Source organism: Anomaloglossus baeobatrachus, chromosome 5 (genome assembly GCF_048569485.1).
Source record: "Anomaloglossus baeobatrachus isolate aAnoBae1 chromosome 5, aAnoBae1.hap1, whole genome shotgun sequence".
Classification (NCBI taxonomy): domain Eukaryota; kingdom Metazoa; phylum Chordata; class Amphibia; order Anura; family Aromobatidae; genus Anomaloglossus; species Anomaloglossus baeobatrachus.
In genome coordinates, this window is record NC_134357.1 from 595,986,912 (window position 1) to 596,014,053 (window position 27,142).

Below are 27,142 nucleotides of genomic sequence, written 5' to 3' on the forward strand. Positions count from 1 at the left end.
AGCAGACAGTATGACACAGGAGAGGATTAGATACACAGCTCAGCAGACAGTATCACACAGGAGAGGATTAGATACACAGCTCAGAAGACAGTATCACACAGGAGAGGATTAGATACACAGCTCAGCAGACAGTATCACACAGGAGAGGATTAGATACACAGCTCAGCAGACAGTATCACACAGGATAGGATTAGATACACAGCTCAGCAGACAGTATCACACAGGAGAGGATTAGATACACAGCTCAGCAGACAGTATCACACAGGAGAGGATTAGATACACAGCTCAGCAGACAGTATCACACAGGAGAGGATTAGATACACAGCTCAGTAGACAGTATCACACAGGAGAGGATTAGATACACAGCTCAGCAGACAGTATCACACAGGAGAGGATTAGATACTTCTGCCACCCTTTGGTTGTATTAAGGAATCACACACAGATTTTGGACATTTTACTTTATAAATATCACATTTTGGACATTTCCGGAATTTCAAGCTGTAAACCTACTTTTGTATTAACCCTTTACTGTATTCCTGTTGTTACCGGGGATGCTGATGGAGGGCTGGGGTTGTTCCTGGAGGCATGGACACGCTGCCCACCCCTCCACCCTGATCCTGGCTCTTTAGTATGATCCAGAGGAAAACTCGGCACCAAACTCTAGACCTAAACTATGAGGAATGTTCTTCGTATCCTACAGACCCGTTCGGTGACATGTCCATCATCCCAGAGGGCGAAGAAATGTCCATGGGGACTGGAGCCTCTCATAACACACAATGTCCTGGTCACTGGCTCCATAAATAACAGGGCCACCTGACATCCACCATGTCTCACCTGTAGACCACGCTGGTGGAGTACCATCTTCTCTACTTCTGGATTTGAAGACTGCAGTGTCCTGAGTATCTACAGAACGTCATGGGGGACATTACAATAACTTTTGAAGTTTCTACCCTGAAACATACAAAGTTTTCAGAAGTTCACAGTGTTGGACATGTCTATCAAAAGTGAGGAGGCAACGGAGGCTACAAAGTATCACATTGTTGGGGCTACAAAGTATCACATGAGTGAGGCTACAAAATGTCACATTGTTGGGGCTACAAAGTATCACATGAGTGAGGCTACAAAATGTCACATTGTTGGGGCTACAAAGTATCACGAGTGAGGCTACAAAGTGTCACATGAGAGGGGGTTCCTGAGTTTTATAGTAAATGTCTCTTTAGGTTTTTGTCTTATAGGTTTGGCCACCACCAATAGTGGAACAGACCCTGGAGGTGACTGGTTGAAGAGAGTCTTCAATATTTACTGATGACTACCTCCAATGGGTGTTGATTATGCTGAGGCATCTCCAAGGTTGTACAAGTCTTGGTCCATATGGTTGGCCAAACCCGTGGCCACCATATCTAATGGAAGAGCCTTTGATGAGGTGGTTGGAAATGGGTCCGATGATGCTGATGACACTAGTAAGGCAATATCTTTAAGACGCGGATTGATCCTCAAGAAGAACTTCTCATCGATGGGTAGATGAACCACAATACACCCCCCTACCTAAATACTTCAAGTATTAGTCAATGATATGTTTAATTTCTCCAGGGTAGAGGATCATGGTCAACATGCCAGCCAAGTCCATGAGAGACCATAGAGGTGGGGTGGGGGAGGTTCTGAGGGTCTTTTTGAAAGTGTCAATACTGATATGTATTGTGGCGGGAGGACCAAACACTGTCATATTATAGATGAGGTCAAGATGTTTCTGCAACAGGTCTCTGATCTTGATTACCAAAGCCAGGAGGCTGCGAGTAAAGCACCAAGGACTCCAAGTCACTGTTTTTCACTAGTATTACTGGACAATACTTGTAGAGGACTTAGATGGGTGGAAAGGACTTTGAGGGCATGTATACTTTTGCAACAGTTTTGCTTTTTTTTAAAAAAAAAAACAACCCAAAAACAAAACAGGAGTCTCACGTTCCACATATACAGCTCCTATGCAAAACTTTATATCTCCATGGTTACTGCCTACATGCAACCCTCATGTTACTCTCTTCCATCTGTCCCCTAGTGCTTGACAATGGCCATGTGAAAAATGGTTAAAAGGTTCTGGTTACAAAGGGTTTTGGTCTGTAACCATGGCGACACATGGCTCTGCATAGGAGCTGTGAACACAAAACAGTAGACAATTTATAATGAAGAGCATAGTTGCTAAAGTATGCATACCCTTAATTGTATCAGTCTATTGCAACAGTTTTGCCATTGAATAAGTCACATTGATCAAAACAGTCTTAACACTTAGAAAACTTAATAGCATGGCCTTGATGGGATCCATTTAGGAGCCCATTGGGTTTACAGTTGGTGCCAACTTCTCACAAGATCTCCTTAGTCTTATCAGAATCTGAAATAATAATAGAAAGGAAAACTTTCGTAAGCAATCAAGTTCTCCATATGACCTGAAGCTTTTGTGATTTGTGGCTTGTGGTTGAAAATGTCTTATTTGGATGAACAATAATTCCAGCCTAATTTTGAGGGGCATAATCATTTTTTTGCCCCTTCTGTCTCATCTTGGACCTTCACTGCCAATATCTGACTTGAAAATCACAATACGTTACTTTATAGTTTGGAGGGTAGGGTAAAAACTACTGTCTAGTACAAAACACAAGTTGGGGGTCATCTCAGACCCATGGCGGTGCCACTTTTTCCTCTGTTATATACAGCAAAAACTTGGAATCAAGTCTCTACCATCGAACACTCCAAGGACTCTGATTCATGGTGGTCAACCACAATGGCCGACCCCTGATTACCCTCCACATATGATATTTGCCACCCTCTAATAGGCCTTCGTCAAACTGGGGTGGTCCTTCTGTTTACTACACATATATAATAATAATAATAATAATAGAAAACTTCCTTAAGCAAACAAGTTCTCTATACAACCTGTAGTACTTGTGATTTGGGGCCTGTGGTTATTAATGTCTTATTTGGACGAACAATAATTTCAGCCTAATTTTAAGGGGCATAATAATTTTTTATGCCCCTTCTTGCTCATCTTGGACCTTTCCTGACAATATCTGACCTCAAAATCACTATACATTACATTACTTTTATAGTTTGGAGGGAAGGGTAAAAAAACTACTCAGTCTAGTACAAAACATGAGTTGGGGCCATCACGGACCCATAGTGGTGCCACTTTTTCGCGCTATGTACAGCAAAACTTAAAATCCAATCTCTGCCATCTGACCTCCAAGGACTCTGATTCATGATCAACCACAATGGCCAACCCCTGATTACCCTCCACTAATGATATTTGCCACCCTCTAATAGGCCTTGGTCAAACTGGGGTGGTCCTTCTGTTTACCACACTGATGTGAAGACCATCCTTTAGTTCTTTCTGGAAACAGTTGTGGACTTGCATGAAGCTGATATCTTGATCGGGATTAAAACTGGCAGGGGTGGTGATTTTCAGGGGTTCCCTGGAGAGGGTGTACATGGAGATGTCCCCCATGGGGATGGCACTAGCATATTTGATGGCTGCTGAAGACACTTCCCGGGATGGAGAAGCCTCTGTAGACCTGGAGCTTGACCTGGAGCGTCTCCTACGATACCTGTAGCTCGGCATTCTGGCATAAGGCGAGGACAAGGACTTCATGAATTCCCTCCTAGACTTGAACCTTATCTCTTTGTTCCGTTCTATATAGATATTTACGGCCAGGACCCCAATACTCTCCGCCACAATAAAGGACAGCGCCCCGAAATAGAAGGACCAGCCATAGTTGTACTGGTTCTTCTTGTCCTCATCCTTCTTGTCACTGGGGTCTCCAGCATTGCTTGATATGTACACGATGATCCCAATGATGTTGCTCAGACCTGGGTATAGAAGAAAAACATAGAGCACAGCGGCAGTTTAAAGCATGAAACTGAGCTGCAGTCATTGATCATAACTGTGCCTTAAAGGAACTGAACTGCAGTTTAAAGCATGGTGGAGAGATGTGAAAATGAGCTATAGTCACTGATTATAATCTGTCTTAATGCAATGGAGCTGCAGTTTAAAGCATGGGGAAGAGATAGAGTCAAATATAAATGTACTTACCAGCTGCCACAAAGAGTATGCCGGCACTCAGGATGATGTTATTCTGCCGGTTATAGATGCGCCCGGCCCCGACACACAGGCCTCCCAGTAACAGTAGGACGGTGCTGAGGATGGGGAAGACACTGGAGGCGCGGACGATACCTGCGGAGATAGATTGATGTCACAGGCCGCAGGGTCTGACCTCTCCTGGTCAATATACAGAACCCTACAAGGAAACGTTTACTACCATGTGGGGAACGTTCAGGCAACAAGATTTAGGGGGGTTTCTCCATAATCGGGACAGATGTGGGAATGGTTCAATTTTGGGGAATAATGGGGTAAGAAGGCTCAGGGCTGATGGGGGAGTTACTAAAGATGTGACAATTGAAGGTTCAGACATGGGGCTCAGGAGCTGTGGGGTAAATGTTCTGAAAGGCGGGGTTCAGGTACAATAAAGGGTGGGGGCCTTACTCACTGCGGTCGCTACGTGTGATAAGAGGGGAATTAGCGGGAAAAGGGGCTAAGGGCACTTATTCTGCTTCGGGTGAGGTCAGTGTGTACAGAAATAGGGTTACTGTGTTATAAAAGGTCTGATCTACGCTGGGCCATGTACGGAGGCAAAAGAAGGAACACAGAAGTGCCAAAATGGAAAGAATTGTTGAAAAATCACTTCCATTATGTTACATTGTATCCGGTTGTCACAAACCACCGGGGGGGTCACTCAGAAATCCCCCGCGCTGGCTACCAGTACGTCACAATCGGGGGGTAACAAGTGGGGGTCACCCCTCCTTTATACCTCCCGACCGACAGACAGAGCACGTGACGCGCTCTCTAGCGCCCCTCTTATAGTCAGGCCAATTATGGAATTGCCCGACAATAAGCAAGGAGGCCGCTATACTACTTATGCCGATTATTGAAGGGTCCCCGGTGAGAGTAAGGTATATATTCCCCCGACCTCCGCGGGCGGAATATATAAACTCTCCCCGAATCTCACTGGCCTCCCCACAATAATCCTTGGCACAACTCGCTGCCACCAACCGATTTACGGTAACTATTAGCCGAACACACAGACGTGGGATTCGAGATCGAGATAACAGAACAGCCCAAGATTAATTATATAATTTAATCGCCTAAAGCACACTAGAAACTACAATATATACAATAGGGAATCTACAGAATATACAGTTATGTCAGAGTACAGTTACAGATAAAGCATGGTTTACAAACAGGCATACACAGTTCAATCAGTTACCTTGTGCGTCTGGCCACAGGGGGGCGCTGTAGACCAGGTTTCCAGGAACTCTCTCACAGGTCTGTCCCAACCAGGCCCCCGAGCAGAAGAACGCTGGAAAATGGCCGAAGTAGGGTTATCAACCTGGGCAGATCCAGGTCCCCTCCTACCTTAGTGACCTCACAGGGAAGCACTGCCACTCCCCCTGCATGGATCAGAATTATCCAGCAAAGGGGATTTTGGCTATAACTTTGCCTGGGAGCGTCGTAGGCAGACGCCAATGCTCTCATTGTGACAGTTATGAATTTAGCTGCAGAACGAGGGGACTCATGACCTGTCTACGAGTTCCCATATGGCTGATATCACGTTTGGTGTGTTTCCCAATGTCCTACTTCCATAAAAAGGGTGTGCCAGCATCGTCCACATGCGGAGACACCATTGTTATGGTTGCCATATTTATCGGAGATATGGCTTGCGAGATATGAACCATTTTTTACTGGAGTCGTTCTGTCTGGCTATTTCCATAGCCTTGCTAACTAGCTAGCAGCTCCTACTACAGGGTGACGGCAGGGAGTCATCCTGTATCCATTGTCCTAAAGCCACCTAATTTCCATATCACAGGACATGGCCATGGATTTGTTGCTAAACCAGTTGTGTGAAGGGAAGGGGGTAGTGACACCAGGAGAGGGCTTCCTGACATGACTTGAATGTCATGATTTATCGTCATATCTCCGGATTTACCTCACACCTCCCCCCTTTTGAGGGCGCTAGGGGGCAGCACACTCCGGTGTTCCCCCGTGCGCCCGTCCGCGACCTCTCCTTGTCGGGACAGCCCGTCTGCGTTACCGTGGTCACGGCCCCTTTTGTGGCGAATGGTGAAGTTGTATTGCTGGAGCGCAAGGCTCCATCGCAACAATCGCCCATTCGTCCCAGAGACGGTGTGCAACCAGCTGAGGGGATTGTGGTCCGTCTCCACGATGAAGTGGCGCCCGTATAGATAGGGTTGCAGACGCTGCAGGGCCCACACTATGGCCAGGCACTCCTTCTCCATCGTGGAATAGGCAACTTCCCTTGGTAACAGCTTCCTGCTCAGGTACAAGACTGGGTGCTCTTGGCTCGCAGAGTCCACCTGGCTGAGCACCGCACCGAGGCCGAAGTCACTGGCGTCGGTCTGTACTACAAACGGCCGCGTGAAGTCGGCTGCCTGTAGCACGGGCGGGCTGGACAGGGCGTCCTTTAGGGCCCGGAAGGCTGTCTCGCAGTCCATTGTCCAATCGACTGCAGAGGGCAGCTTCTTCTTGGTGAGGTCCGTCAAGGGCTTTGCCAGGCTACTATAGCATGGAACAAACCTCCTATAGTACCCAGCGGTCCCCAAGAAGGACATCACCTGCTTCTTGGTCCTGGGGGTGGGCCAGGATGCGATGGCCTCCACTTTCTCAGGCTCGGGCTTCAGCGTTCCCCCACCTACCCGGTGACCGAGGTACTGGACCTCGCTCATGGCCAGCTGACACTTTCCCGGCTTGATGGTCAAACCTGCCCGGTGGATCCGCCTGAGCACCTGTGCTAGATGCTCTAGGTGGTCCTCCCAGGTGGGACTGAAGACGGCAATGTCATCTAGGTACGCGGCCGCGTACCCTTCAAGTCCCTTGAGCAGGGTGTTGACCATCCGCTGGAAAGTGGCAGGGGCATTCCTCATCCCGAATGGCATCACCGTGGACTCGTACAGTCCAAATGGGGTAATAAAGGCAGAGCGTTCCCTGGCCTTGCGAGTCAGGGGGATCTGCCAATATCCCCGCCTCAGATCCATGATGGTCAGGTACTGAGCCCCGGCCAACTGATCGAGCAGGTCATCGATGCGTGGCATTGGGTACGCATCGGCGACCGTGACAGCATTGAGCCCCCTGTAGTCCACGCAGAACCGAGTGGTTCGGTCCTTCTTAGGGACGAGGACTACAGGCGAGGCCCAAGCGCTGTTGGATGCCTGGATCACCCCCAGCTTCAGCATCTCGTCAATCTCCTGGCGCATGTGTTGCTGCACTTCCAGGGAGACCCGATATGCTGAACGCCGGATCGGGGGATGATCCCCAGTGTCCACGTGATGGACAGCCAAGTCAGTCCTTCCGGGCTGGTTGGTAAACAACCCCCGGAAGGGGTGTAGGGTGGCCCACAGCTGGGACCGTTGGTCCTCCAAGAGCTGGTGGCCAACCTCCACATCCTCAAGGGATCCGCCTGCCCTAACCTGGGCTAGCATATCCAAGAGGGTTTCCGCTTCTCCCTCCTCGGGCAGGTTGCACACGGGGAGCGCACATGCCTCCCGCTCATGATGTGCCTTCATCATGTTCACATGGAAGGGCTTCCGCCTTCCACGGGCAGGGTCCAGGGTGACCAGGTACGTCACAGGGTTGAGCTGCTGGTACACGAGGTATGGGCCTTCCCAGGCTGCCTGAAGCTTGTCCTGTGGTACGGGGACCAGTACCCACACCTCTTGACCCACTTGGTAGGTCCTCTCACAAGCGTTCTGGTCGTACCAACGCTTCTGATCGGCCTGGGCTTGAGCCATATTGTCGTGTACCAGTTGCGTCAAGGCCTGCATTTTGTCCCGGAAGCGCATGACATACTCGATAACCGACACTCCAGGGGTGGCCAAATCCCCTTCCCAAGCCTCTTTCACCAGAGCCAGGGGGCCCCGCACACGTCGCCCGTACAGGAGCTCAAACGGTGAGAATCCTGTTGAGGCCTGTGGAACCTCCCGGTAAGCAAATAACAGGTGTGGGAGATACCGCTCCCAGTCACGCCCATGGGAGTCGACCAACATCTTAAGCATCTGCTTCAAGGTGCCATTGAACCGCTCGCACAGGCCATTAGTCTGTGGATGGTACGGGCTGGCCACCAGATGTCGCACCTGGACTTGCTTACAGAGGGTCTCCATCAGCTGGGACATGAATTGGGTCCCCCGGTCAGTGAGCATTTCCTGGGGAAAACCCACTCGGGAGAAAATCTCCAGCAATGCGGTGGCCACCTTGTCAGCCCGAATGGACGACAAGGCCACTGCTTCTGGGTACCGGGTGGCATAGTCCACTACCGTCAGTATGAAGCGTTTCCCGGAGCTGCTGGGGATGGCCAGCGGGCCGACCAGATCCACAGCCACCCTCCTGAAAGGCTCATCGATGATTGGCAGAGATACCAGTGGGGCTTTGGGGCGTGGCCCCGCCTTCCCCACTCTCTGACAGGTTTCACACGAACGGCAGTAGGCAGCCACATCGGCCCCCATTTTTGGCCAGTAGAAATGCTGGTTTAACCTGGCCTTGGTCTTAGCGATCCCTAGGTGTCCGGCCATCGGAATCTCATGTGCGATCCGCAACAACTCCGTCCGGAACGGATAGGGTACCACCAACTGTCGGTCCCTGGGCCACGCCTCCGGTGAACCCTGCTGGACCGTGGCCCGGTACAGCCGTCCTTGGTCCCAGACCACTCGCTCCGGGTCCGAGTCCGAGGGAGGCTGTGCCGCCTGCTCCTTTAGAGCTTTCAGGCTGTCGTCAGCTTCTAACGCTGCCTGAAACCCCTGACCAGATGTGGCCAGAATCGACGAGACTGTCACATCTTCGGTCAGTACCCCGGGACCTGTGTCCTGGCCTCCACCTGACTCGGCTGCCACTTGGTCAGAAGGGGAAGAGCTATCGGACCTCCGGGAGGCCCCTTGGCTTCCAGCACTCCCACTGCGGGTGACAGCGGCCACAGCCGCTGCGACCGTGGGTCGTGCCTGCTCCTCCTCCGTTCCTGACCAAGTCGCCGGTTCAGGCAGACCTACCTGGCTTCCTGACACCCCGGTTGTGGGGGAACCATGCACCGAGATCTTACCTGGGAGCACTTCCGCTCCTGGACCGGCCCCAATCTCACCTGCCTGTTCCCCTCCTGCAGCAACAGAACCCCGCTGTGAAATCTCTGGGGACCCCACATTTGCTGTGGTAGCCCCCACCCCACACACTGGTCCTCCCCCTGCAGCACCCTGCTCTCTGCTTATCCCTGCAGAGGGCAACAGATCCCAGCTCACAGGCTGGTTACTTGTAGAGGCATTGTCACACCTTTCTCTGACCCCCTCCCCTGTCACAGCTGCAGCTGCGTGTGTGTCTATGGTGTCTGTGCAAGCAGAAATATCAGAGTTCACTCCCTCCTCCCTTACATCATTCATAGATAACACATTAACATTGTCCGGAGGCACGTCAGCACTGGCTGAAGGTTCAGCCTTTGGGGCGGGGCCAAACTGGGAGGTTATTTGCCCCAAATCTGTCCCAAGTAGCACGTTTGCAGGGATCCGATCAGTTACCCCCACCTCCCTCACCCCTCGCCCTGCGCCCCAGTCCACATAAATGTCAGCAACAGGCAGCGCCGGGTCAATGCCTCCAATCCCGGAGACAGCGAGGGTTTTTCCAGGGATCAAGTCTTGGGGGGACACCATCTCAGGCCGCACCAGAGTCACCTCCGAGGCGCTGTCTCGCAGTCCTATGGTCACAGACTGGCCGACGGTGACAGGTTGGAAGCTGTCCAGGGACCTACCACCACCCCCACCCACACAATACACCTTGGGCGGCCCTTGGGACGGGGACGGAGCCGGGGCCTTGGGACGCTGAGGGCACATGGCCTTGAAGTGTCCAGGTAGGTTGCACTGGTGGCACCGTCTTGGTTCCGCCACGGGCCTGGAGAGGGGAGTTGAGGGGGACACCCCCTGCAGTCTAGGGGCAGGTGGGGCAGTCGCAGAATTCATCTTACCCCCTCTCCAGGTGCTGCTGGTGGCCGCTCTCCTGGCCTCAGGGGCCCGGTTGTTGGTGTAGTCATCGGCAAGGGCAGCTGTAGCCGTGGACCCCTTTGGCTTCTGGTCTCGGATGAACTGGCGGAGATCCTCAGGGCAGTTCCACAAGAGTTGCTCCGTGATGAACAAGTCCAGGATCTCCGGTCCGGTGGAAAGCTGCAGGCCTTGGGTCCAGTGGTCGGCAGCTCGGGCAAGTGCCCGCCTGTGGTCAGCCCAGGAGTCCTTTGGTCCCTTCTGTAGGCTCCGGAACTTCTTGCGGTAGGACTCCGGGGTGAGGTTGTACTGTTGGATCAGGGCCCGCTTGATGGTGTCGTAGCCCTGATCTGCCTCAGCAGGCAAGTCCCCAAGGATATCCAGGGCCTTACCCCTTAAACGGGGGGTCAGGTATTTGGCCCACTGGTCCTTGTTCAGATGGTGCTGCAAGCAAGTCCGCTCAAAAGCAGTCAAGAAAGAGTCCAAGTCTCCATCCTTCTCCAGCACTGGGAAGTCCTCAACACGGACCTTTGGAAGTTTGGTGTCTTGAAGGTCACGTGTGGCTGATGAGGGCCGGAGCTGAGCTAGCTGCAGCTGGTAGTCACGCTCTGCCTGGCGCTCTTCACGCGCTGCCTGCCGCTCTGCCCTGCGCTCTGCCATGAGTATCTCGTAGGTATCCCGGTCTCCAGCCTGGAGAAGGGCCATAGCCATTTGAAGAAGGCTATCCGAGCCTCCCAGGCTCGGTGGAATGGCACGTGGTGATCTGCGGCCCGCTGCGGAGCCTGGTGCTTCACTGTCCATTGCAGAGCGGAGGGCTGGCATCTGGCTCGTTGAGGAACCTTGGGCGAGCTCCTCCTCATCTTGTCCAGCAGTCCCAGGTTGTGCGATGTCCTCTGCAGAGCTGTTCTCTGGCGTCGGGCTCCTGGAGGGCTCGTGGACAACCTCCTCATCGTCTCTGGCCTGAGCATCGGCCATTCCTTTGGCTTTGCTCCTGGTGCTATCAGCCATTGTTGCAGACTTTGGTCACTGACACAGAACTGACACCTGATGCCTCCACACACCTTACAGTATCTGCACTCTGACACTCTAGTGTTGAGCTAGTCTGAAGACCCCAGCAGCCACAGCTGCTGCAGGCAGTCTTTAGTGTCTGGGAGTATGGGTCTCACACTCACACACACTATTATCTCGATCCCACCGCTATGCCACCAATATGTCACAAACCACCGGGGGGGTCACTCAGAAATCCCCCGCGCTGGCTACCAGTACGTCACAATCGGGGGGTAACAAGTGGGGGTCACCCCTCCTTTATACCTCCCGACCGACAGACAGAGCACGTGACGCGCTCTCTAGCGCCCCTCTTATAGTCAGGCCAATTATGGAATTGCCCGACAATAAGCAAGGAGGCCGCTATACTACTTATGCCGATTATTGAAGGGTCCCCGGTGAGAGTAAGGTATATATTCCCCCGACCTCCGCGGGCGGAATATATAAACTCTCCCCGAATCTCACTGGCCTCCCCACAATAATCCTTGGCACAACTCGCTGCCACCAACCGATTTACGGTAACTATTAGCCGAACACACAGACGTGGGATTCGAGATCGAGATAACAGAACAGCCCAAGATTAATTATATAATTTAATCGCCTAAAGCACACTAGAAACTACAATATATACAATAGGGAATCTACAGAATATACAGTTATGTCAGAGTACAGTTACAGATAAAGCATGGTTTACAAACAGGCATACACAGTTCAATCAGTTACCTTGTGCGTCTGGCCACAGGGGGGCGCTGTAGACCAGGTTTCCAGGAACTCTCTCACAGGTCTGTCCCAACCAGGCCCCCGAGCAGAAGAACGCTGGAAAATGGCCGAAGTAGGGTTATCAACCTGGGCAGATCCAGGTCCCCTCCTACCTTAGTGACCTCACAGGGAAGCACTGCCACTCCCCCTGCATGGATCAGAATTATCCAGCAAAGGGGATTTTGGCTATAACTTTGCCTGGGAGCGTCGTAGGCAGACGCCAATGCTCTCATTGTGACAGTTATGAATTTAGCTGCAGAACGAGGGGACTCATGACCTGTCTACGAGTTCCCATATGGCTGATATCACGTTTGGTGTGTTTCCCAATGTCCTACTTCCATAAAAAGGGTGTGCCAGCATCGTCCACATGCGGAGACACCATTGTTATGGTTGCCATATTTATCGGAGATATGGCTTGCGAGATATGAACCATTTTTTACTGGAGTCGTTCTGTCTGGCTATTTCCATAGCCTTGCTAACTAGCTAGCAGCTCCTACTACAGGGTGACGGCAGGGAGTCATCCTGTATCCATTGTCCTAAAGCCACCTAATTTCCATATCACAGGACATGGCCATGGATTTGTTGCTAAACCAGTTGTGTGAAGGGAAGGGGGTAGTGACACCAGGAGAGGGCTTCCTGACATGACTTGAATGTCATGATTTATCGTCATATCTCCGGATTTACCTCACACCGGTGTTTCACATTTGTTACATTGTATCCATTGGTTCACCTCTCTGTTACTTTGTATCTGATGTTTCTCCTCTCTGTTACATTGTATCTGGTGTTTCTCCTCTCTGTTACATTGTATCCGGTGTTTCTCTTCTCTGTTACATTGTATCTGGTGTTTCTCCTCTCTGTTACATTGTATCTGCTGTTTCTCCTCTCTGTTACATTGTATCTGGTGTTTCTCCTCTCTGTTACATTGTATCCGGTGTTTCTCCTCTCTGTTACATTGTATCTGGTGTTTCTCCTCTCTGTTACATTGTATCTGCTGTTTCTCCTCTCTGTTACATTGTATCCGGTGTTTCTCCGCTTTGTTACATTGTATCCGGTGTTTCTCCTCTCTGTTACATTGTATCTGGTGTTTCTCCTCCCTGTTACATTGTATCCGGTTTTTCTCCTCTCTGTTACATTGTATCCGGTGTTTCTCCTCTCTGTTACATTGTATCCGGTGTTTCTCCTCTCTGTTACATTGTATCTGGTGTTTCTCCTCTCTGTTACATTGAATCTGCTGTTTCTCCTCTCTGTTACATTGTATCTGGTGTTTCTCCTCTCTGTTACATTGTATCCGGTGTTTCTCCTCTCTGTTACATTGTATCTGGTGTTTCTCCTCTCTGTTACATTGTATCTGCTGTTTCTCCTCTCTGTTACATTGTATCCGGTGTTTCTCCGCTTTGTTACATTGTATCCGGTGTTTCTCCTCTCTGTTACATTGTATCTGGTGTTTCTCCTCCCTGTTACATTGTATCCAGTGTTTCTCCTCTCTGTTACATTGTATCTGGTGTTTCTCCTCTCTGTTACATTGTATCTGGTGTTTCTCCTCTCTGTTACATTGTATCTGGTGTTTCTCCTCTCTGTTACATTGTATCCGGTGTTTCTCCTCTCTGTTACATTGTATCTGGTGTTTCTCCTCCCTGTTACATTGTATCCAGTGTTTCTCCTCTCTGTTACATTGTATCTGGTGTTTCTCCTCTCTGTTACATTGTATCTGGTGTTTCTCCTCTCTGTTACATTATATTTGGTGTTTCTCTTCTCTGTTACATTGTATCTGGTGTTTCTCCTCTCTATTACATTGTATCTTGTGTTTCTCTTCTCTGTTACATTGTATCTGGTGTTTCTCTTCTCTGTTACATTGTATCTGCTGTTTCTCCTCTCTATTACATTGTATCTTGTGTTTCTCTTCTCTGTTACATTGTATCTGGTGTTTCTCCTCTCTGTTACATTATATCTGGTGTTTCTCTTCTCTGTTACATTGTATCTGGTGTTTCTCCTCTCTATTACATTGTATCTTGTGTTTCTCTTCTCTGTTACATTGTATCTGCTGTTTCTCCTCTCTGTTACATTGTATCTGCTGTTTCTCCTCTCTGTTACGTTGTATCTGGTGTTTCTCCTCTCTGTTACATTGTATCTGCTGTTTCTCCTCTCTGTTACATTGTATCTGGTGTTTCTCCTCTCTGTTACATTGTATCCGGTGTTTCTCCTCTCTGTTACATTGCATCTGGCGTTTCTCCTCTCTGTTACATTGTATCTGCTGTTTCTCCTCTCTGTTACATTGTATCCAGTGTTTCTCCTCTCTGTTACATTGTATCTGGTGTTTCTCCTCTCTGTTACATTGTATCTGGTGTTTCATTCCTTTGCTACATTGTATCCGGTGTTTCTCCTCTCTGTTACATTGTATCTGGTGTTTCTCCTCTCTGTTACATTGTACCAGTGTTTCTCCTCTCTGTTACATTGTATCCGGTGTTTCTCCTCTCTGTTACATTGTATCTGGTGTTTCTCCTCTCTGTTACATTGTATCTGGTGTTTCTCCTCTCTGTTACATTGTATCCATTGTTCATTCCTTTGTTACATTGTATCTGGTGTTTCTCCTCTCTGTTACATTGTATCTGGTGTTTCTCCTTTCTGTTACATTGTATCCGGTGTTTCTCCTCTCTGTTACATTGTATCTGGTGTTTCTCCTCTCTGTTACATTGTATCTGGTGTTTCTCCTCTCTGTTACATTGTATCTGGTGTTTCTCCTCTCTGTTACATTGTATCCAGTGTTTCTCCTCTCTGTTACATTGTATCTGGTGTTTCTCCTCTCTGTTACATTGTATCCATTGTTTCATTCCTTTGTTACATTGTATCTGGTGTTTCTCCTCTCTGTTACATTGTATCCGGTGTTTCTCCTCTCTGTTACATTGTATCCATTGGTTCATTCCGTTGTTACATTGTATCCAGTGTCTCACTTCTCTGTTACATTGTATCTGGTGTTTCTCCTCTCTGTTACATTGTATCTGGTGTTTCTCCTCTCTGTTACATTGTATCTGGTGTTTCTCCTCTCTGTTACATTGTATCCAGTGTTTCTCCTCTCTGTTACATTGTATCTGATGGTTCTCCTCTCTGTTACATTGTATCCATTGTTTCATTCCTTTGTTACATTGTATCTGGTGTTTCTCCTCTCTGTTACATTGTATCCGATGTTTCTCCTCTCTGTTACATTGTATCCAGTGTTTCTCCTCTCTGTTACATTGTATCCGGTATTTCTCCTCTCTGTTACATTGTATCCATTGTTTCATTCCTTTGTATCGGTGTCTCTCTTCACTGTTACATTGTATCCGATGTTTCTCCTCTCTGTTACATTGTATCTGGTGTTTCTCCTCTCTGTTACATTGTATCCATTGTTTCATTCCTTTGTTACATTGTATCTGGTGTTTCTCCTCTCTGTTACATTGTATCTGGTGTTTCTCCTCTCTGTTACATTGTATCTAGTGTTTCTCCTCTCTGTTACATTGTATCTGGTGTTTCTCCTTTCTGTTACATTGTTTCTGGTGTTTCTCCTTTCTGTTACATTGTATCCGGTGTCTCTCCTCTCTGTTACATTGTATCCGGTGTTTCTCCTCTCTGTTACATTGTATCCGGTGTTTCTCCTCTCTGTTATATTGTATCTGGTGTTTCTCCTCTCTGTTACATTGTATCTGGTGTTTCTCCTCTCTGTTACATTGTATCTGGTGTTTCTCCTCTCTGTTACATTGTATCTGGTGTTTCTCCTCTCTGTTACATTGTATCCAGTGTTTCTCCTCTCTGTTACATTGTATCCGATGTTTCTCCTCTCTGTTACATTGTATCTGGTGTTTCATTCCTTTGTTACATTGTATCTGGTGTTTCTCCTCTTTTACATTGTATCTGGTGTTTCTCCTCTCTGTTACATTGTATCTGGTGTTTCTCCTCTCTGTTACATTGTATCTGGTGTTTCATTCCTTTGTTACATTGTATCTGGTGTTTCTCCTCTCTTTTACATTGTATCTGGTGTTTCTCCTCTCTGTTACATTGTATCCGAGGTTTCTCCTCTCTGTTACATTGTATCTGGTGTTTCATTCTTTTGTTACATTGTATCTGGTGTTTCTCCTCTCTGTTATATTTGTATCTGGTGTTTCTCCTCTCTGTTACATTGTATCTGGTGTTTCTCCTCTCTGTTACATTGTATCCGGTGTTTCTCCTCTCTGTTACATTGTATCCGGTGTTTCTCCTCTCTGTTACATTGTATCCGGTGTTTCTCCTCTCTGTTACATTGTATCTGGTGTTTCTCCTCTCTGTTACATTTTATCCGATGTTTCTCCTCTCTGTTACATTGTATCTGGTGTTTCATTCCTTTGTTACATTGTATCTGGTGTTTCTCCTCTCTGTTACATTGTATCTGGTGTTTCTCTTCTCTGTTACATTGTATCTGGTGTTTCTCTTCTCTGTTACATTGTATCTGGTGTTTCTCCTCTCTGTTACATTGTATCTGATGTTTCTCCTCTCTGTTACATTGTATCTGGTGTTTCATTCCTTTGTTAAATTGTATCCAGTGTTTCTCCTCTCTGTTACATTGTATCTGGTGTTTCTCCTCTCTGTTACATTGTATCTGGTGTTTCTCCTCTCTGTTACATTGTATCTGGTGTTTCTCCTCTCTGTTACATTGTATCTGGTGTTTCTCCTCTCTGTTACATTGTATCTGGTGTTTCTCCTCTCTGTTACATTGTATCTGATGTTTCTCCTCTCTGTTACATTGTATCTGGTGTTTCTCCTCTCTGTTACATTGTATCTGGTGTTTCTCCTCTCTGTTACATTGTATCCGGTGTTTCTCCTCTCTGTTACATTGTATCTGGTGTTTCTCCTCTCTGTTACATTGTATACGATGTTTCTCCTCTCTGTTACATTGTATCCATTGTTTCATTCCTTTGTTACATTGTACCTTTTTCCTCTTCCTTTCACTCTTTTTGCTGATGGTTTTGTTAACGCTTCAGTTCAGGCCTCCAGGCTCGCACTATTTTTGGAAATCCTTTGTCTCCTGTTTGGTGCTTGCTGAACTGGAAACCTGAAGTCATCGACCTGTGCCAGGTATTGGGCCCCGCACCCACATTTCTGCTGTGTGATGTTCTGTCCGGGGTCACATCTGGCCTCCTCTGACGGTTTTGTCACAGATTGTACAGAGTGGCAATATAAGTGAGGCTGTGGCATGAAACGCGCGGGGACAATGCTGCACCTGACCTGTGCTGTGGGGACTTTTTCCCTATGTAATCACTTTACTGTCTCTATGAAGAACAGAATTTGTCTAAATATTGAAAACCAATGTTTGTTTTTTGCTATAAAAAATAGACCTATATTGAAAGAGTATTATATCCATAAATGAAAAATGTCACAACCTGCCTGTTTACATGTGTGAGAGGTTGTCAGTCCCGCCCCCTAGTGATGACATCACTGGTATGGCATGAGATCAGTCAGGAGGCCACACCCCTTATATACAGCCACACCCCCTGGTGATGACATCACTGGTATGGCATGAGATCAGAGATGAGAGCACACCCCTTATATACAGCCACGCCCCCTGGTGATGACATCACTGGTATGGCATGAGATCAGACAGGAGACACACCCCTTATATACAGCCACGCCCCCTGGTGATGACATCACTGGTATAATATAATAGTCCTCATACTTACGCAACAGATATTCAGAGCTGTCGTGGTCGTAGTCATTATCTTCTGGGAAGTGATTAATCCTGAAGCAGTTTCCCCTGTAGAGACCTGAAGAAACAGAAGAAAACATGGCGGATGAATATTCCCCAGAATTGTCTAAATACTAAGTGAAAATGTAAAAAAGCAATTTCACCCCCCGCTACTAACACCTTACCTCCATAAAGTCAGTTCACTCTCCCTAGTAATGGCTGATAACAGGGAGTAATAGATTGTACTCACCTGTCCTACAGTCTCCTCCCCCAGTAATGGCTGATAACAGGGAGTAATAGATTGTACTCACCTGTCCTACAGTCTCCTCCCCCAGTAATGACTGATAACAGGGAGTAATAGATTGTACTCACCTGTCCTACAGTCTCCTCCCCCAGTAATGACTGATAACAGGGAGTAATAGATTGTACTCACCTGTCCTACAGTCTCCTCCCCCAGTAATGGCTGATAACAGGGAGTAATAGATTGTACTCACCTGTCCTACAGTGTCCTTCCCCAGTAATGGCTGATAACAGGGAGTAACAGATTGTACTCACCTGTCCTACAGTCTCCTCCCCCAGTAATGACTGATAACAGGGAGTAATAGATTGTACTCACCTGTCCTACAGTGTCCTTCCCCAGTAATGGCTGATAACAGGGAGTAACAGATTGTACTCACCTGTCCTACAGTGTCCTCCCCCAGTAATGACTGATAACAGGGAGTAACAGATTGTACTCACCTGTCCTATAGTCTCCTCCCCCAGTAATGACTGATAACAGGGAGTAATAGATTGTACTCACCTGTCCTACATTCTCCTCCCCCAGTAATGGCTGATAACAGGGAGTAATAGATTGTACTCACCTGTCCTACAGTCTCCTCCCCCAGTAATGACTGATAACAGGGAGTAATAGATTGTACTCACCTGTCCTACAGTCTCCTCCACCAGTAATGGCTGATAACAGGGAGTAATAGATCGTACTCACCTGTCCTACAGTCTCCTCCCCCAGTAATGGCTGATAACAGGGAGTAACAGATTGTACTCACCTGTCCTACAGTGTCCTCCCCCAGTAATGACTGATAACAGGGAGTAATAGATTGTATTAACCTGTCCTACAGTCTCCTCCCCAGTAATGGCTGACAACAGGGAGTAACAGATTGTACTCACCTGTCCTACAGTCTCCTCCCCCAGTAATGACTGATAACAGGGAGTAATAGATTGTATTAACCTGTCCTACAGTCTCCTCCCCAGTAATGGCTGACAACAGGGAGTAACAGATTGTACTCACCTGTCCTACAGTCTCCTCCCCCAGTAATGTCTGATAACAGGGAGTAATAGATTGTGCCCACGTGTCCTACAGTCCCTGTGATGGTGTGATACTGTGGGTTATGTAAGTGAGGGGGTCAGAGGTCTGTGTAGACCTCATGGAGTACTCACTTATTCAGAAGGGGGGCAGGTTGTGATAGAGTGATATTGGGGGTTATGTACCATTTTGTGTGGGTTCATGTTTTGGGCGTAGTGGTCTGTCTATTCAATATATTGTTTGTCCTGTTAAATCAGGTTATAACCCCTTGCAGCGCTTCTGTCCCTAGGTCTGGGGGAGGGGGCCTGGGATCCACCCAAACTCTCTGCTTACCTGGGAGATTAGTGATTCTGGGTGAGAAAGACCATAGAGAAGCAGGAAGATTCATCCTCTGAGGGGGACGTTGACACCCTAGAGAGACTGTGAGAAACCCCGAATCCCCTGGAGAAGGACTGCTGGAGGATTGTGACTGAACTCCGAGACATTTATGCCATTAATGGACTATTTTACCCTCTGTGTGGTGGATTATTTGATGGACATTCTGTATTGCATGGAATAAATGCTCTTTGGATTGTACCGCCATCTCTCGCTCTGTTGATTGTGTGATATGGGAGAAGGACCCTGTCACAAATGGTGGCAGCGGTGGGATCAACAGAGCGCAGCCTAATGGAGATCCACCCACAGAGTGAGTACAGAAACTGGATCGCATCCAGTCTACAGGAGAGAGCCAGAGATCTGAGCCTGAGCTACCAGGGACTGAGGAAAGAGGCCTTAATTGATCTACTGGTGGGTGCGAGCCAGTCCACCTCCTCACAGATGTCTGACGGACAAGCACTGGAGACAAGGATCCCTAACTCAAAAAGCCAGTGGTTGGTGTGGTATGAAGAAGCGATGGCAGCTCTTGGCCCCGGTGTATCTCAGGAGTATAAGGAGGAGGCTGCTCGCCGAGCACAGAGGAGACAAGAAGCAATGGAGTCCGGCAGAGGGAGTAATGTGAGTTGGAGTAAACCCAGCGATCCGGGAGTCTGTACGGATCACCCGGGTGGACTTCAAGCCATGTGATGAGGCTTCTGGAGATGTGGAGGGGTTCTTCAAGGACTTCGAGCAGCAGTGTGACATGATGGAGGTTCCCCACTCTGGCTGGAGGCGTTTGTTAGTGGGATTCCTGAACGGAGCCTGGCAGAGGCTTATCGCACCATTGCCTCACAGCAGAACCGGGATTACAACATTGTAAAGCGGACTATCCTGGATTACCATCACCCCAGACTCACATAGGGCACAGTTCCGAGACCTCCCATGCACCACAGGGGGATCGTTTAGGATGTATGCTCATAAGATGTCCCAGGCATGTTGAAGATGGCTGGAAGCGGAAGACGCCTTCACTGTGGAAGACGTTATACAGGTATTTCTTATAGAACAATTTCTTTACAAGTGTCCCTCAGAAATACGGGAATGGGTCAGAGAACGCACACCATGCGCCTTGTATAGATCTGCAGCCCTGCCTGATGAGGCCCTTACTATCCGACCGCAATGGAGGAGGCTTCTGGACAATAAGCCACAGCCTGCTCTGTGACGGGGTATGCAACAGAGAAGTAAGGGACGCCAGGCCGAGGAACAATCCAAAGGGCTTTATTGGAATCACAAAGATAAAGCACGAAACATGAATATAAATCGTTAAAGTCTGCAAGGAGTCCACAACAGGACAACAGAGCCGGGGGCGCCTCCCGGTATTCCGACGCCAGGAAAAATATGGCAATGGTCCTTATATGCGTTCCTTGAGTCCAACAGGGTGAACAACAAAACACAATCCCACATGGCCACTGATCTCCAATCTGTAACAGTCCATACACAGGCTCTAGGATCTAGCCTCAGCTATAGATTTGAGTCCTTCTCTAGCCGAGCTCCAACAAACTGACTAACATGGGTCTCATTATTATCCTCTCCTGGGATCAGCCCCTTAAGTGGGCAGAAGGGCCCACCTCCCCTGGACATTTGATACATGTAAGGATTCTAGACGTCCTGGCTCTGTTCTGTCTACCAAGTTGTGGATTGGAGGAGTCCCATGCTGAGAAGAACAAACAATCTCCCACCAGAAGTAGTAGATACAAGACAGTCAAGGAGGGACAGACTATTACACCATGAGCACAGGCGGGGGAGGGACACGCTGTTACATGCTCCTCCCCCCGACCCTCTCCAGTTATATCTACCCTTCCATGCAGCCGCAGGCCGATGACGCCCACGTCTAACAATTCTGGGCCCCAACAGTTCTGAACACGCCCTGAGGGAATCACAGAGAGGAGATGTTATGGGTGCGGGCATCCTGGGCACATGCAATTCAGTTGTCCCGCAAGGTCTCGGAGGGACCCCCATGCACCTCCACCTCGTCCGGTGCATTTTGTGCATTCCATTCTGCCTTGAGGAAGAGGTACCACCACCTCCACCGGAGTGTACCGCTGACCTCTGCACCCTAGATACCCCTGTTGGAGTGTATGGCCTCCAGCCTTTGTCACCAGGTTCTCCTACTGCCTTCTCCAGAATGCACATTAGAAGGAGTACGACGCAGAGGAGATGTTATCGACATGGGCAGCCTGGGTATCTGCAAAACACTTGGTCAGTTGAAGAATGACCTTTCACCAAATCGACCTGTCCATTCTCTACAGCCAAATACAAGGGGGGAAGAGTTCTCACCCTTCAAGTTGACTTGCCTAATGACTCAGACACTCATGGTCGACAACTAGGGTTTTATGGGGTGTGAGCCACAGCCCCGAGTTCCTCTTCCCATCAAAGTCAGCACTTACAGGAGGTTGTGCTGGATGGACAGAGAGTCACTAGATTTTGTGACTCCGGGGCATTTCTCACAATAGCTGATCCCCGGGTGGTTCGGCCAGAGGCGATACATCATGGACCAGGGATTGTTATTGAATTGGCTGGAGGACAAAGGAGGAATATCCCAAAGGCGACTGTAGATCTGGACTTTGGCTTTGGGGTCAAGGAATGTGAGGTTGGGGTGATGAGTGGCTGCCTGCAGATATTCTCCTAGGAAATGATGTGAGAGATCTACAATGCCGATTTGTGGGGGCAGGAAACACAGTTTGAGTGAAGGAGGACACAAAGGGAAGCTTGTCCTTCCAACCCTACTGCTGTACAAGGGCCTATCCACATCTGAGCAGCATGGACCTAAGTGAGGTGGCCAGAGGTCTGTGTAGACCTCATAGCGTACTCACTTATTAAGAAGGAGGGAGAGGTTGTGATGGTGGGATATTGTGTGTTATGTACCATTTTGTGTGGGTTCATGTTTTGGGCATGGTGGGCTGTCTATTCAATATATTTTTGTCCTGTTAAGTCAGGTTATATCCCCTTGCAGTGCGTCTGTCCCTAGGTGTGGGGGAAGGGGCCTGGAATCCACCCAAACTCTTTGCTTACCTGTGGGATTAGTGATTCTAGGTGAGAAAGACAAGAAAGAAGGAGTAAGATTGATCCTCTGAGGGAGAAGTTGACACCCCAGAGAGACTGTGAGAAACCCCGAATCCCCTGGAAAAGGACTGCTGGAGGATTGTGACTGATCCCCAGGACATTTATGCCATTACTGGACTATTTTACCCTCCGTGTGGTGGATTATTTAATGGACATTCTGGATTAGATGGAATAAATATTCTTTGGATGGTTCAATCATCTCTTGCTCTGTTGATTGTGTGATATGGGATGAAGGACCCCGTGACAGTCCCCTCCACCAGTAATGTCTGATAACAGGGAATAATAGATTGTAGTCACCTGTCCTACAGTCACCTCCCCCAGTAATAGCTGATAACAGGGAGTAATTCCTTACATTCCCCATACATGGTGGTGTCATCAGGTGTCTTCAGTATGTCTTACAGTCGCACTTCATCTCAGACGATGTAATTGATAATCTTTCTCACCCATGAATCATTTTTCCTGTCCGTGTTATTATATACCTCCACCCATGATGTATGGGGTGGGGGTGGAGCACAGGTTACATGTAGTTACATGTAGTTCTCTCCCTGTGACGGTTTGGCAGCTCGCGGACCATCTCACCAGAGATGAGCTGTTGCATTAGTCGACTTCAGCTCCCCATGAATCGTCCTCCCATGACACCTCCCGCTGTTCTCCTGACGTCCCATTGTCTTCTCTTTCACAATATGAGATATAGATACAACCCTGCTGGACGAATGTCAGCTGTGCTAATACTGAATAGTATCCCCAATTCACCATATCACAGTACCAAGCTCAAAAGCGTCAAAAAGAGGGAATGGCTATAATGAAGTAGATGAGTAGATGCCACAACCACCAAAGAGGAGGCCAAAACATCAGAATAGGAAAATGATCGCCCATTCTAGAACACCCAATCATCCTGGTAAAAGACCCAACTACTTGAGTAAAACACACATTATAGTAGAATAACCAACTAACATAACTGAAGACCATATGAAAGCTATGTGTCTCTGTAGATGACCCAACCCTTATGGTAGAGGACTCAACTATTATGGTAAAAAATCCCAGAAATCCTTTATAAACTGGTCTAATAAAGGAGACGTTTCCAGAAGAATATATTAGACTGTGCTGTACTGATTTCCTGAGCGCTCGTAAAACAAATATTAATTTGGAGTTCAAATCTGATAGATTGTATTTTGCTCACAAAACATGGCATCATGAACAGGGACCCAGACAGGTATTCTACATGTGGATCTCGAGTGAGAATGGACCCTCTAGAAAAAGTAATGCTAATAGCTGCAGCACAAGGTAAGAAGCTTATTCTTACAACCTTGCCTTACTTTTTCTGTAAGCTTGGTCTATCTCCATTCCGGGTAAGTTATTTTGTATGAAATAGTCTGGTCCAAGAACTGAGAAAGTGATTAGTGTGTAAGTGGGGATTTATCATTATACTGGTCATTGGTCCTTAGGGTTTGATTGTAATATTAGATGTTGATGATTGCCAGCAGAAGCCTCCTGTAGTACAAAAGAAAGCTCATTAGGTTCCAGTATCCAGACATGAAAGAATCTGACAAAGGACGATGTGAAGAAACTACATGCTGCATGAATTTTTGATAATGGACCAGTACAGTGGACGTCTGCAGTATGTATAGTGTAGAATGTATGATGGAGATTATTGTTTAAATTGTGGAGAGATCAAACCTAAACTCAATTTCTACCTTTCTCTTATCATGTTTCTTCTAACAAAAGAGTAGCTGGAAGAGATGGACACCACTGCCCCCCATCTATAAGGAGGGAGTGTGACGGGGTCCTTTTCCAATATCACACAATCAACAGAGCGAGAGATGGCTGTACAATCCAAAGAACATTTATTCCAAGCAAATCAAATGGTCCATAACCTAATCCACAAAACAGAGGGTAAAAATAGTCCAGAAACACGAATATAATCCAAAAAGCGATAAATGTCCAGGTCTCTCTGAGAAGCCGCAGCTTCAGCCCAGAGGATCAATCTTCTTCCTTCTCTCGTGAAGTTCTCCAACAGACTGCCCAATTCTTCAGGTAAGCAGAGAGTTTAGGTGGATTCCAGGCCCCCTCCCCCACACCTAAGGACAGAAGCGCTTCAAGGAGTTATAACCCTGCAGACAGGATAAACAATATATCAAATAGACAGCCCACCACGCCCAAAACACAAAATGGTACATGACCCACAATATCCCACCATCACAGGGAGGTTGAGCAGCTGCAGAGATAGGGTTTACTATGTTAAAGTAGTTTTTGATACTTTATAATTTAATGCATATTAAAGAGAACTTGAGACTGGCTCTTTCCCTGCTACAGTCATATATCCTGGATTAGTAAGATACGTGTCTGCTAAATGAGAAAGTGAAAAATAGGAAAAAATCTTGTCCTATATGTTATTTGATTAGTTCCTATGTCCAGTACAGATGACCACTTGCTATATCATAGTGAGAGCTAAAGTTATATGAATGGTCTAAATAAGATTTATTTATTTATTTTATATATAAAGAAGAGATTAAGATACTGGTCGATGCTACACTGGTTATGCTGCCGTTACACATGAGGTAATAAAAGCCAAACTACTCTGTCCTGTTCTATCGGTACAGGAGGCAGAGATGAAGATAATCACTGTAGCGTGTAGAGCGGCAAAGGGTAAGATGACCAAATGTGTATATAGGCAGCACATCTTTTCTACTAATGTGTATATATTCAGCAGATTTTTCCTAATGTCACATGAGAAAACTATAAAGTGATTACGATCATGGATGGAGACTCTCCTGTTATCAAATAAGCGTGGCATTGTGAGGATAAAGCTAAGACCTGAGCTGATACTGATGGTTTCAGAGGAAATGCTTACACAGATGCAGCTGACAAGTGAGCAACAAACAGGCCTACAGCTCAGTCTTTTATCCGTGTAGACCAGTATCTCAGTGGTACCGATCATGTCAGTGGCACCTGTTACTCCTCACCTCACCCATTTCTCTGACCATTGAACACCTTGTACTTTTGTACCTTGCTCATTGGTGGTCGGGTTCAGTCTCCCCACCTCAGCTATGTCTCTTATCACTGAACACTAAACACCTACTTCTGTGTATTGCTCAGTAGTGGTCGGGCTCAGCTTTCTCACCTCGGCCGTGTATCTGAGCACTGAACACCTTGTACTTCTGTGTCTTCCTCAGTGGTGGTCAGGTTCAGCCTCCTCACCTCGGATGTGTCTCTTATCACTGAACAGCTTGTACTTCTGTGTCTTGCTCAGTGGTGGTCGGGTTCAGCCTCCTCACCTCGGCTATGTCTCTGACCACTGAACAACTTGTACTTCTGTGTGTTTCTCAGTGGTGGTCGGGTTCAGCCTCCTCACCTCGGCTATGTCTCTGACCACTGAACAACTTGTACTTCTGTGTGTTTCTCAGTGGTGGTCGGGTTCAGGCTCCTCACCTCGGCTATGTCTCTGACCACTGAACAACTTGTACTTCTGTGTGTTTCTCAGTGGTGGTCGGGTTCAGCCTCCTCACCTCGGCTATGTCTCTGACCACTGAACAACTTGTACTTCTGTGTGTTTCTCAGTGGTGGTCGGGTTCAGCCTCCTCACCTCGGCTATGTCTCTGACCACTGAACAACTTGTACTTCTGTGTGTTTCTCAGTGGTGGTCGGGTTCAGCCTCCTCACCTCGGCTATGTCTCTGAGCACTGAACACCTTGTACTTCTATATCTTGCTTGATGGCGGTCGGGCTTAGCTTCCTCACCTCAGCTATGTCTCTGAGCACTGATCAGCTTGTACTTCTGTGTCTTGCTCAGTGGTGGTCAGGCTCAGCCTCCTCACCTTGGCCATATCTCTGAGCACTGAACACCTTGTACTTCTGTGTTTTGCTCAGTGGTTGTCAGGCTCAGCCTCCTCATTTTGGCTGGGGCTCTTATCACTGAACACTTGTACTTCTGTGTCTTGCTTATTGGTGGCTAGGCTCAGCCTCCTCACCTCGGTCATGTCTCTGACCACTGAACAACTTGTACTTCTGTGTGTTTCTCAGTGGTGGTCAGGTTCAGCCTTCTCACCTTGGCCATGTCTCTTATCAATGAACACCTTGTGGTGGTCGGGCTCAGCCTCCTCACCTCGGTTATGTCTCTGAGCACTGAACAATTTGTACTTCTGTGTCTTGCTCAGTGGTGGTCAGGCTCAGCCTCCTCACCTCGGCTATATCTCTGAGTACTGAACACCTTGCACTTCTGTGTCTTGCTCAGTGGTGGACGGGTTCAGCTTCTTCACCTCGGCTATCTCTCTGTGCATTGAACACCTTGTACGTCTGTGTCTTGCTCAGTGGTGGTCGTGTTTCTTGTAGATTCAGCTTCTCCACAACTTGAAGGTGCAGTTTAGTGAAATTTTTAATGCATTTTTTAAAGCTTCTAAAATGTTTACACGATGCACTGTCACATAAAAGTAGGACACATCTTCACCGGGAGAAGTGTGAACAGCGTCATAGTGGTGGAGGAGGATGGGAGACAGCCCGGACTGGCGCTGATCGCGGGTGTCTCCAGCGCCAGGGCTCAGATGTGACTCAGATCTCAGAGACGGCATAACGAGGCTTCCTAATGACGTGACAGGGGCAGAGCTAGGAGCATCTCCTGCCGGAGGATGCCTGTCCCCAATCCCTCACCAAATGCCACATCTCATACACAAGCGCGCCGCGCCGAGTATATGGCTGTCACCTCCAATGAGCATTCACCCCGATAAGCAAACCGGTGGATTAACGGGGACGGAAGAAGATGGCGACTCACGTATATATTCTCACAGCATGAATTGTATATATACACTGAGTGAGGAG

The 27,142-nt window shown here is 48.0% G+C and overlaps 1 protein-coding gene across 1 annotated transcript in view; it reads right to left on the reverse strand.

Annotated features, from left to right (window-relative positions):
* Positions 1-490: 490 nt before the first annotated feature.
* CACNG4 (calcium voltage-gated channel auxiliary subunit gamma 4) overlaps positions 491-27,142 on the reverse strand; it is a 51,537-nt gene continuing 24,885 nt past the window's right edge. Inside the window, exons 2-4 of the mRNA XM_075348026.1 lie at positions 17,553-17,636; positions 4,076-4,216; positions 491-3,852 (exon numbers count right to left, since the gene is read on the reverse strand). Coding sequence (XP_075204141.1) covers positions 3,317-3,852; positions 4,076-4,216; positions 17,553-17,636 — 761 coding nt within the window. The 3' untranslated portion in view covers positions 491-3,316. The remainder of the gene's footprint in view (positions 3,853-4,075; positions 4,217-17,552; positions 17,637-27,142) is intronic.